This window comes from Catharus ustulatus, chromosome 12 (genome assembly GCF_009819885.2).
Source record: "Catharus ustulatus isolate bCatUst1 chromosome 12, bCatUst1.pri.v2, whole genome shotgun sequence".
NCBI lineage: Eukaryota > Metazoa > Chordata > Aves > Passeriformes > Turdidae > Catharus > Catharus ustulatus.
Genome location: NC_046232.1, coordinates 8,187,751 through 8,200,441, shown reverse-complemented (window position 1 = coordinate 8,200,441; position 12,691 = coordinate 8,187,751). Strand labels below are relative to the sequence as shown.

General features: G+C 38.4%; 1 protein-coding gene across 4 annotated transcripts; it reads right to left on the bottom strand.

Moving 5' to 3' along the window:
- Positions 1-1,178: 1,178 nt before the first annotated feature.
- Positions 1,179-12,340, bottom strand: DNAAF4 (dynein axonemal assembly factor 4). 4 transcript variants are annotated; one of them, XM_033070610.1, is made up of 9 exons: positions 11,498-12,340; positions 8,680-8,827; positions 8,202-8,335; positions 6,945-7,185; positions 6,080-6,219; positions 5,378-5,487; positions 4,569-4,722; positions 3,422-3,527; positions 1,179-2,372 (listed from the first exon to the last, which is right to left on the bottom strand). In XM_033070610.1, the coding sequence occupies exons 1-9, from the start codon at positions 11,579-11,581 to the stop codon at positions 2,263-2,265; spliced, it is 1,227 nt and encodes a 408-aa protein (XP_032926501.1). In that variant the 5' UTR covers positions 11,582-12,340; the 3' UTR covers positions 1,179-2,262. The 4 variants fall into 4 exon arrangements, with proteins under 4 accessions (XP_032926501.1, XP_032926503.1, XP_032926499.1 ...); XM_033070612.2 differs by lacking the exon at positions 11,498-12,340 and adding an exon at positions 11,013-11,452; XM_033070608.1 differs by lacking the exon at positions 11,498-12,340 and adding an exon at positions 9,369-9,510.
- Positions 12,341-12,691: the final 351 nt, after the last annotated feature.

The following is a 12,691-nucleotide window of genomic DNA, read 5'->3' as shown; positions in this document are numbered from 1 at the left end:
CCGGCGCCTGCGCGCGGGGCGGCGCCCGCAGCACCCTGGCGAGCGGAGCCCGCGCCCCGCCGCGGCCCGGCGGCCACAGCGCCCAGAGCGGCCCGGGCACCGCCGCGCCCGGGGCCGCAGCTCCCGGCCCGCCCCGCGGCCCGCCCCGGCCACAGCCATGGCAACGCCGCGCCGCCGAGCGCGGGCCCTGCGGCACGGGCGCCGCTCGTGCCGGGCGCAGCTGCTCGGAGACCCCTCAGCGCCGGCAGCGCTGTGCCGGTGCGATCACAGCCAGCCAGCTCTGAGGGGACGCGCTCCGCTGCATACAGTAACGCCCGTGCTAAGGGAAAGGGAAAAACAAACAGCCACCGCCCACACCCTCACGCCCCAAAAAACAGCCAAACAAACAAAAAGCCCTACCAAAGAACTCCCCCAGAACATGCCCCCCAAACAAACAAAAACAAACAAGAAAAAAACAGAGGTGCTGTATATGGGCAACAAATCCTTGATTCTCCTAGCCTCAGGTGGAAAAACTCTGATGACTGGGAATTAAGTAATTTGGATAGTCTCCTCAAAGGAAAGCCCTGCTGCTTCAGGAGAAACTGTCCCAGGAGCCACAGACTGGGGATAAGGCCGTTCCTAACTACCCCCCATGCTCCTAGACCACATCTCATCAACAGGCACTGTACAAATAAAGCAGATACAAAATCCCAGAGGTTTAGACCCCAACAGTGCTCCGGTAATGGAACAAAAAGTAAATGGGAGATGACAACAACAGGCCTCATTAATGAAGTCAATGTCTTACTCAAGTTTTATCTAAAATAGCAACTTAAGTGTCAGCTTCATGTCTTACACGACTGAGAAACACAGAAAAAAGCCTTCACTGCATGTCTGAAAAGCAGCAGGATGTAAATGGCTTGCTCAGCAGCACTAAGGGAGGTACCTTACCCAGAGAAGCTTTACAGCAGCCTCATCAACACAGCACTAAAGCACTTCCCATAAACAGACCAAGACGTATTTGTCATATAACTCACTCTCTTATAGAGGAAAAAAATAAAAAGAAAAAGAAAAATACATACATGTGAACATGAGTGAGGAAGCACAGTCACTTGTATATTTCTCTAGGGCTCTATTTTTCAAATTCCTCTACCTTAGAAAAAAGGTTAGAACTAAATCAAATCACCCAGTCTCACTCTATTCTTACTCGCATTCATATTTTCATTATTCATACTAACTATTTTTACCACACGTATTAAGATATTTTCTATGCTCAAGATTATCACTAATGCAGAAATTCACATAAATCTCAAATTTTACTTTCTTCCATTAGTCAAATTACCACTGTCCACAGTTTACTAAATAAGGTTAAAACTGTTAAGTTCCTCACTCTTTGCCATGCATGTATTTCAATATACATCTTGAGCAATATTTGCTCTGACCACAAACACTTAACAAATTTGAAATGCTTTGCTCTGTTAGTTGAAAGGCTGAGTAAGATGGGTTGAATAAAATATATCTTTCTCCCATTGTCAGTCTCTCCTCCTTAGCCATCATTTCCCCTCAGTAATTATACAAACAGAGCAGTAATATCTGTAACTATAGCATAACACTAAATTGAGGCACTCCAACTGCTGCACTGCCCTCCTTCCAGCTGTTATAAAAAAGTATTTTCAACCCCTTCCAGTGCAATACAGCACTTTTCTGTGGGAAAGCAGGGGCAGCAGCTACCCCAGACATTTCTGACTCACTTCAGCACTCCTCTCAAGGCTTTAATTAAAACAGTTGGAAACAATGCCTGCCACCTTCTCCTGGATACAACACTAAAAAATTTTCACACAATAATATATATCTGCCTGAGAAATACTTTATTATAAAGACAGCAATCAGTCATAAATGGTATTCAGGAAAGAGACTGATGCATAAAATTCAGAAGTCTGCTAAAACTGCTACTGAAAGAAATGTTGTTGAAATGGTCCCAGTTTGGAAAGAACACTTAACAAGAAGGAACCTCTTCAAGTCCAGGGTTTCAGATTGTCATAGTAATACAGAATGTTAACAAAAAGCAAAAATATGAAAACTTTGACAATATGACTTATTTAAAATATATGTAATCATGTTTATAACACTATACTTTCCAATAATATATCCAATATTTTACCAATTTTGTAAGTGTTCCGAGTGAAAGAGAAAAAAGTCTAGGTAACACACACTGAAGAGAAACAAGATTTCTTCTGATATCCTCAAAGGTAGCACAGAGTTTCTTTTTTTTATATATTGTTTTAATTAAGAACTTTGCATTGTTCCTTGAATTAGATGTCGAATCTTCTCAGCATCTTTTTCTATATTTTTATTTGTAGGATCGATCTTGAGAGCTGCTTCATAATCCTCGAGACCTATTTTGGACACATTAAAAAGAATATCAGTCAATAACGCAAGAGCATCCCCTTTAGCAACTAACAGGAAATAACTACTCCCCAATCATATGCATAAAGTATTGATCTTGAGGTTTGTCCTTAAGTAAGAAGGCATTAGAATGACATTAGTTTAGCTTCCGTCAGTAAATAAACTTATTTTTAGTTTATCTTATTTTACAAAATATTTTAGTGGAAACACTCTACCACATAAACATCTTCAGGTTTTGAAACATGAAAATAGAGCCTCTTCATACATGTACATACACACCTATATATGTGTGTGTGTATGAGGGGACTGTTCCAAAGTGTTCTGCAGAAGACGAAATGGTCCTGTATGAAAATAAGGACAAAAAGAGAAGTGAACTAGAACTTGTGGGGAAAAACCAAATCATGAGTATAGGAAGTAAAATCTTGCCTACATTAGCCTTTTTTATAAGGTTTCAAAGTGCAAATGAAGCTGTAAGGGAATAACCAAGTGATTCCTAAGTAGAAAAAGGTAAACAATGGCCAAAGCTTAGTACTTCAACACTGACATTCTGAATATTGTTCAATTTCTAGTATCAGTTTTCACTTGTAAATTTGCTTTACAGAACTAATCTGATACTCTTGAGGAACTGAATAGGGCCACTGCAAATTCAGGTATTTTCACACAAATCACGTGTGCTTGATGAATCATTTTACTCATCAATATGGGTTTCCTACCTCATTTTACAAAGATGTTATTAAGCACTTCACAAGTATTTTAGAAATATTTCATGTTATTTTAATATCTTCAATGGAAAAACTCCTTAAATTAGGAATGCAACCCATTTTCTCAAACTTGTAGAGATTTTACAAGTATCTGGCAAATTAAGAAAACAATAAAGAATGTGGCATAAAGGTTCATAACAAATAGACATAGATTGCATAAACCTCCTTCAAAATCACTCCTGAAAACATAAAGGTGTGAGCAGCCTCACTGAGCCAAACTGAGCTACTTGCATGTCACTATAAATTCCTGTGCATGTTTTCATAAAACCAAGCCTCACCTTCAGTGTACAATTCCAGCTGACAAAACGCTGTTCCACGTCTCACATGGGCTTTCACTCGAGCATTCTCATTATCAGGAACAGGCGGTGTCAACAGTTCCAGTGCCTTTACAAATGACAACACCCAAGGTATTTATAAGTAGATTTTCCATAATTTGGGTTTTTTTCTGATTTACAAACACTTCTCTCACCTAATTACTATTATTATACAGGACATAATAACTATTCAAACAGAAATAGAAAATAGCTATTCAAATTTAACTATAAATGGCTTGTGAATCTAGTCATTAAGATTTATATCCATCACCCCAGTTTGCCAACTACAGTTACATTGCTATGGCTAAAAACTGACAAATACCATGTTAAATGTTTACTGCAGTCAAATAATGTGTTCTGTTTTTGTATGTCATATGACCTACCATGTTACCAAGAAAAAGAAAAATAGCACTAAAAAAGCACATGTGTTTTAGTAGTAATTACTAGGGGGAAAAAAAAAACCAAAAACAAGACCAAAAACCCCCAAGTGTCAAGACTCAAGTACTTATTAGTTTAAAAAAATTATAATTCTTAGAAAACTTTTTCCACACTATTCAGGTCCCATTTGAGATCATTCCACTTGTTGCACAAATAACAGCTGCTAAAACATCAGGACAATACAGCCCTTCTTTAAAAATGCTTGGTTTGTTGGAATTTTTTTTTTTGTGATATCCTGCTCATTACCACTTTTTTTTCCTTCCAAACAAATGAAGCACACCACAACATAATAGAAAACATATGAGTATACTTTGGTTTTGTTTTTCTCTGCTCCAAGTTGTGGGTTTTTTCAAACATACATATGGTACATATTGCTACAATATCTGTACAAAATCTGTAAAGAATCATACTGGCCAATATGTGGCCATTTGTCACAAATGTGTGGAAGCTTGGTTTAGGGTTTATTTTATTGTTGCTTTGTTCTAAAATTCTGAAAGTTCATTAATCACTATCAAATTTTAATATTTCACCATGGCTTCATTATATCAATTTTGAATTTTAAAACTTTGGATTGCACTAATATGTATTTATAGATCTGCTTAAAACAGAACCATCACAGTAACAAATCACAGGAATGCCTAAGATGACAGCCAGAGCTCCTGGATTTTTATACCTTCGAGGAATCTTGGATAGCTTTGTGTAAATTCCTCAGTTTAAGGTGGCAAGCAGCACGGTTCAGGTAAAGCAGGGGGAGTGAATTGTTCAGCCTCACTGCGAGGTTATACGCGTTTACTGCCCCAAGGTAGTCTCCCATTGCAAACATTTTGCTAAGGAGTCAAAAAAAAGTGAAACATGCACTTTAAAGATGGGGATAAATACAAAATCAACATTTACTAATTGTTAATTTATTTTCAAGATTTTGAGGTTTTAGCATCTTTTCCTTTGAAATGCTCCTTTATAGCCTTTCCTGAGAACACACTGACAATATAGCTTAGAGATACACAACAAAAATAGTCACTGCCTACAAGCAATGAAGAATTGTAAGAGTGGACACATTTATGTAGACACAGGACTAATTTTTTAAGCTTTGTATATCTGATTATGATTTCCTAATCAAATAAATAAACCAGTATTTGTATGAAGTTCCTAAAGTTCATTCTACACAGATGTTTAACCTCTCACTAAAAAAGTACAAATTAAATTAAATCCACTTAGGTATAATAGTGCCTCAATTTTCTTCAAAGAACAATATGCATAATGTGTTTACAATGATTAAGTTCATCATGAGCTTCAACAAATGCATCTCATGATTTATCAGATTCTAACCCAATAAGCTGTCGATAAAATCTCTAGTACGACTACCATGACTAATCTAGACATTCAACAACTCTGTCTAGAATAAATATAATATACCAAAACTGAACAGCAAACACCATAAAACTAATTAATTTTTAATACATCTTCAAGTGGAATGCAACTTACTTTCCTTTGTCTTTTAACCAATCTGGATTCTTTTCCTCTTCTTTTAAATCTTCTAGCTCAGCTAAATCAGAATTTATTATTCTTCGAGCTTCTGCTTGTTTATGTAGCCACTGTAAATACAAAATGTGCTAGTATTACTTCAAAAGCAAAAATTCAAATATAAGGAAGGATTTTATTTTCATGTCTTCACTCATACTTATCAAAAGAATTCTACTGACCACATATTTTGGACAGAGGAAAATATTTGTGTCCCATATGAAAAACTTCGAAGTTTCCCCAAGTATTTTATTACCATGAAAAGTCAGGTTACCACATCCCTAATACATTTTTGCTTACTTTTCTGTTTTGATCTTTCAAAATTACTTTGTGTTCATTGAATCAAGCTCAAAAGAGTTGTGAGCTTCTTTTAAGACAGAACTGAAAGAATCTTAAATATAAGAGTCAGGAGATTTTAAAATTTTTACTTCACAAATTAAATTAATATCGCTGTCTTTTCTCCCTCTCCCCAAAAAAAGAATATGTTATTTATTAATCTGCACAACCACATGGTGAAAATAATTTTTATATACATTTTTTTCTTTATATCTTGATTTAAATAAGACTGCCATCCTTGGAAGATAAGGACATTGCATAGGGAACATTCCTTGGCACAGACACTATTTTTGTATTGACTGAACACACAATAAATAACTCCCATCTTACCTCCTCCTCTTCTGCAACGCGAGATTCTCGCAGAGCTGTGGGAAAAACTCGTGGTGTGAAGTTGACTTTAATTGTAGCAGCAGCTCGGGGAGCAGGTAACTGTTCTTCCTTTAAATTCTGTGAAAATATACTACAGGAACCTATGAAAAGAGAGCACTGGAAATGAAAAATGAAGCAAAAGATTTTGCTGGTTTTCTATCAAAGTCCAAAGTACACCTGACTTAGAAATGTGGCAAGTTAGAATTAAACTTTTAATCGCTTGAGAAAAGGTTAGACTTGCTCTTTTGAAGGGAAGGTTCAAACAATTTTTCTTTCTAATGCAGCAAGTAAATAAATGGAATTATACAGCATCTGTCAAAAATGAACTTAAACTCCTCTTGCACCTTTCTCTTTGTTGTTCATATGATGCTATGACAAGGCAACAATAAAAACTGAAACTAACCTACCAAATCAAACAAACAAAAAATTAAATGTCTTCTGCTGGTTTAGTTCCCTGAATTGGCTCTCCATGGAGCCAAGACACAGGACAGAGACAGCAAAAGGAGATGGAATATTTCCATGAAATCAGCAGTTAGGTAACTTTATGTAAGAGAAACTCCACCCCAGGAAGTCTGCATTACAGAAAGCCAGAAAGGCTTTCTGATTTACTTTTCTAAAGCTCAGAACAAAACCCACCCTTGTAATTCCAAAGACTTTACCAAAAGCTAAGAACTCATGTGCTTTAGCTCAATAAATTGCCTGAAAATAATTTTAAAAGGACTGGTTTGGTATGGTGGAGACAAAGATAAGTGACGAATTAGAAACATTCAGGAAAAAATTATACCCACACTTTAAAGAATTATAAAGTACAGTTCAGTCATACAACCTTTTGTGGATTTGAGTCTGGTCTTAGAAGTTCTGTCATTAGGAATCCCAGTTTTGTTCATTTTTTCATTTTTTCTCTCTTTTAACGGCTCTACTTCTTGATGCAATTCCCCCTTTTTTTGTATGCTCTTGTATTTATCACCATCTTTTTGTTGTTTTTTCCACAACTCCAACTCTTTAGCAACCTTTGTCCGCTCCTTTTCTTTCAGATCTTCAATTCTTTTTCTTTCTGCTTCCTCTAGCTATTTGAACAGATAAACACCTATGAGATACATAACATCTGATAATTCTGACATGATTCCATTAAAGTTACCATTATTTTCCCAGTTTTATATCCTAAGCATAGTGTAACCAATAAAGTGACCATACAAGCTGAGTTAATTAAGATGCTTAGAAATTACTGTAAGTTAAGATTTCTGATTAGCTTCTAGAGGTCTCATCTACAAACTGTTTTAGTAACAACCCTAAGGTACAATCCAGAAACATTCAGAAACAAGTTTTACTTTTAAACAGTGAAAATCCTAGCCATGTTCCAGTGTAGATCTCTGGAGAATACAGAAATGTAAAATACATGTGAGGATCTGAATACACTATTTCTTATTTCTCCTCTCCTCTTTGAGATTATTACATATTTAGAAGAGGTACAATGTTGTTACTAAGACAGTCACTTACTGTAGCTCTTTTTGGTCCATATTGCATAAGAAATCTTAAAATTTCATTGCATGCTCAAAAAAAAAATTCTTTGATCACAAGTGAAGTGACCAGACTTTTTATATACATTAAAATTTCAAGAACATATCTTAAAATATACATAAAAATTAGAATAACAAAAATACAAACACACAAAAGACAAAAAAAGGGCAAATCTGATATAAAACACAACAAAGAATAAGTAAGATTTTTTACAAATCAGTAGTTTTCATAGTGCTAAAGGATTTAACACCTGCAAAGGCCACAGGAGACTACAGTTTTGCCACATGACTGTGCTTTCCTTTGAACAGACAAAAATCTGAGCTTCTCACCAAAAAACTTTCATCAGTATTGCTCACAGAAAATGGCAACTTCTAAGCACTTCGTCAGTAACATTTTCATATTTGGTAATAAATACGTTTTAAGTGCAAAGAAACAACAAGGTTCACCACCACTATAATACAAACTGGAACTTTTCATACATTTTAATGTACATTTAACAAGGCATCTGCCAGATTAGTTGGCAGCTGTTTACATGTATGTCTTGCAGAGCTCCTTCTAAACTTACCTTCATTGTGGCCTCCAGAGCATATTTTTTGTGTTCTTGTTTTGTAATTTTTCTTGCTTCTGTCTCCTCTTTTGCCTTTTCTTGGGCTTTAAGAACAGCATTCTCTCTCAGATTTTGTAGTTTCTCCTTGTCAGCTTAAAAAAATAAACTATTTTAGTCATTTAGGCCTGGTGTTCTATTGCTATATATCATGTTAATGAAAATACTATTTCTTCTGTTTGGCAAAATACAACATGGTTACCAGCGTCTACCAAGCCCATCTCTAAAAGAGAAAAATTAAGATTTGCTTAAACATAAAATGTAAGTTTTAGAAGAAATATTGTTTTGTTTCATACACGCTAGAACCAGTAGATGTTCTTTGTTCTCACATATTTTCTATTTTTCATAAAGAAGAAGGCTGAATTGAGCAGATATCTACCAGAAGTTTGACAGTATGGTTTCCTTACACACAATGGAATTTCCAGAGTAGAACACTTACTGTTTGCTAGGGTTAGGGAATCCCACAGGGCCGGTTCTTTTTTATACAGAGTGAAGAAAATGTTTCCATTTCCAATCTTTGCTGTGCTATTGGTGTCATCAATAGGAGCATATAAAACGGCTTCAAATAAAAAGGGAGGGACGCTTACCTACAAAAATATAATTTGCACTAATATTTATTACTTGAAATGAACTCTTACATATTCAAAACACTTAGCATAAGCATACAGGAAACCTCAAGAAACAGATACTATTGACAGAACTAATTTGCATTGTATCCACTGCGGTTTATGGAAGTCCAGAAAAGGTGTTTCCTCCCCGTTAAGGGTGGATAGTTGCAAGGATATATTTTTTATTAATGAGATTGAAAAAGTTGATTTTTCAGCACTGCAACAGGAATTTCAAATTTAGGATTATTATTCACAGTATAAGCAAATGTATAAATGCAGTCCATTCCTGAGAGTAAAGGCAGCTGGCACCTGTTGAGTGGCCAGAGCACTAGCAGGGAATGAGCAGAGAATGCATTGTGTGCAGGATGGTGTTTAACAGCTGCAGCACACACGGGAGGCGAGGAGAGAGCCAGGGCTGGGAACGCCGGGGGTTGCCATGGCAGGGCGGCGTGCCGCTGAGCCGGGCTCCGCAGTAACCCCGCGGGGCTGCCGGCAGGAGCCCCGTCAGGCGAGCGCCCACCTTCAGGTACTGCTCGCTGCAGAAGATGCTGCCGGGGGTGGCCCGGGCGCCGCGCAAGGGCAGCGAGAGGTACACGGCGGTGAGGGTCTGGCGCCAGCTGTGCTCCCGCAGCCACACCGGCATGGCCGCGGCCGGGCCAGTCCCGCGGCCCCTGGCCCCGCCCCGCCCCGCCCCGGGGCACGCCGGGAGCTGTAGGCCCGAGGGGCCCGAGGGCCGCGGGCTCGGCTCCGCCTGGCGATCCACACCCGAGCAGCAGGGAGCAACGCAGCTCCTATCATCCTCATACGTTTCTACAAAGAGACAAACTGCTGATAGTGTAGAATCTCAGACCAAAAACTATCAAAAGCCCGGGATGGCTTTGACTGATACACAGAACCACAGCGTGGGTCAGGTTGGAAGGAACCACAGTGGGTCCATCTGCTGCAGCCTCCCTGTTCAAACAGGGTCGTTCCAGAGCACGTAGCATAGGATTGTGTCCCCATGGTTCTGGAATATCTCCAGTGAGGAAGACTCCACAGTCTCTCTGGGCAGCCTGTACCACACAAGTTCCTCCTCAGTTCAAGTAGAACTTCCTGAGCATCCATTTCTGCCTGTTGCCTCTTGCTCTATTGCTCACAACCACTGGGAAGAGCCTGGCTCCATCCTCTGGCACCTCCCTTCACACATTTACACACATTGCTGAGGTCTCCTCCCGGTCACCTCTCCTTGAGGCTAAACAGGCGCAGCTCCCTCAGCCTGCCCTTGTAGGACAGATCCTGCAGACGCTGGAATCAGCTCGGCAGCTCTGTGCAGGACCTGCTCCAGCAGCTCCCTGTCTCCTGCACTGAGGAGCCCAGAGCTGCACACGGTGCTCCAAGTGTGCCCTCACCACGGCTCAGCAGAGGGCAGGAGCACCTTCCTTCAGCTACTCTGGCAATGCTGGCACCGAAACTTCCACATGTCCCCTACAAATAACTGGGTCATACAGGCAGCCCCATGGTAATGCTGAGCAATATTGTCTTCTGTACTGTCTCTGCCAAAAACTCAGGAGGTAATTCGCACATTACCACTCCATGTTTCTCAAACAAACTGTAACACTGTATCTGCCAAAATAAAGTCTAGTATATTAAAAGCAAAGGCTTCTGGAGAATATGGCCTGAAAGATGAGCCAAACAGAGCTGGATAAAAATTCAGGTATGTGTAAGTTCCTGAAAAGCATACAATTACCCAGAACTATTAGGAAAAATCCAGAAAAAAAAAAAAGTCTAGTTTTCCCTCTTGCTTTTAAAATGAGACCAAGAATAACGGAGTTTAACGTGGCTCTCATCAGCTAGTACTTCTGATGTGTACCATTGAAGATCTAATTTTTATGTCCTATTACATATAATAGACAGCAATATTCAAATAGTAGAGGTTACTTTTAAGTACTGTACATATATGAAAATAGGTATCACTGAGATTTGAAACTTTTTCAGAGCAAGAAATGCATCATAACTCATATGATTTCTGGGTGATTCTCTACCCTCACTCACATCAACTTCACCTGGAAGAATCATGGACTGGAATCCAAGAACTGAATTAAATTCCTCTTTCCAAGAACATTCAAAGTACATAGCAGCAGCAGCAGCTAGAATGATTAAAATGTAGTAACTCAAAACCTCCTACCACTCCAGCTGTAGTCATCCAGAAAGCATCCTTCAGTTACAGAGTTCATTCACAGACAGTAAGTCAGAGGTTTTGAGCGCAGGTCTTCTGTCTTGCTCACTCAGGTGTCATCTTTAGTTTAATCACAGAGAATATACTGAAATGAAGCAGCTTATTATTTATTCCTGCTAGAAGAACTATATTATGCTTACATGCTTTACAAGACAAGACACAGTTATGGTTACCAGTGTTTGGTCTTCTCAAATGACAAAAAAGAGCTCAATACATCAACCAAAATGTCTATTTACTTATAACCTAGATCTGCAATGCAAAGCTTGTAGGAGACACAGTAAATATTACCAACAGGTTTTTATGTCAAAGTAGCAGATTTAGCTGCTAAAGGACACAAAAGGGATTCAGCAAGGTCTTGGATCAGCATTTAAAGTTTTGAATTGATGTGTATGTGCAGAACCACCACCTCTGTCCCACCCACTCCACAGCCTTACCTGGAAAAGCTGCTGTGCTCCTGCTGTGACACACTTGCAAAATAAACAAGAGGCACCCATACAGCATGGTTCTTCTGCTGGCATTAATTTTATCAGTCAAAAGTCTGCAGCGAAAAGTTTGCAGTGAAAAATCATTTTTCCATTGAAAATCTGATTCCTAAATTCCCATCTCTTGTGCTATAAATGATACAGATTTATGTTCCAGAAAACCTTAATAATATTATTAATATTCTGGACCTTCCAGTTGCCTATACATAATATATTTTCTGGTGTTATTTCACTTCTAACAGCTTAAGAAGTTTTAATATATGGGAGAAAAAAAATTCTTTAGATAGTTTACATTTTCTTACCTTTAATTATTAAGCTTTTTTTCTCCCATCCTTTCTAAATTCTCCCTCATTTCTCCCACCCCTCCATATTTTTAACAAAAAGCAGAAACATTTTATGAGACTGTTTATTCCAACAAACTGTTTTGCATTAAACTGTTTGCTGTAAAGCAGTGATTTGGTATGTGTTAGTTCTGGCATTTTAACTAACAGGAAGAATTTATTAATAATTTTATAAACTGGAATAAATAATCCTTTGTATAATCACTTTCCAAGTTCAGAAAGTTATATTAAAAAATCTATTTGGACGAATGGTGCTTGAGCCTCCTCTCCCATCCTATGAGGAAAGAAATGGGGCTGAAGGCACAAGACCTTTTGTGCTCTGCTTTGAAGTCACTGCAGATTAACACCTCTACAGAACAGTGGGGCTCTCCAAGAGAGGCAGAAGCTGTATTTTCTGAGCCATATGACCACGCTGCTTCTTGCAGGATTACACCTAATCCAAATGCATTGTCACAGGCAGAACATCAGAAGAGTCCATCCAGGCATTACATCATCTTCAGAAAGTCAACAGGCAACTTCCCCACAAAAATTATCTTTATTTTAAAAGAAATTGAAACCAGACAACAGAAAGCAACGAAGTTACATACAGTGCTGGACAAAGTCTACCATATACATTTTCCAAGAACACTTGAATCAGATTCTGATATATGTTCTTCTAAAAGGTAAAAATATCACATCGTTATTTTAAAAAAAAAAAAGTCAACAATCTTAATCAGCTTATATTTTGCATTGTTTGGATGGCAGTAGATTGGTAACTTGCCTTTTTCTACTCACTTTTAACTCTAAAAGGAGAATGTGAACAAAA

What these genes read in the sequence shown, in the direction of transcription:
- DNAAF4 (XM_033070608.1), bottom strand. Translation starts at nt 9,491, where the DNA reads ATGCCGGTGTGGCTGCGGGAGCACAGCTGGCGCCAGACCCTCACCGCC. An exon ending in CTATCCAAGATTCCTCGAAG is followed by an intron (nt 3,528 to 4,568) that starts GTATAAAAATCC and finishes TCATTTGTAAAG; the next exon opens with GCACTGGAACTGTTGACACC. An exon ending in GCTGGAATTGTACACTGAAG is followed by an intron (nt 2,373 to 3,421) that starts GTGAGGCTTGGT and finishes TGTCCAAAATAG; the next exon opens with GTCTCGAGGATTATGAAGCA.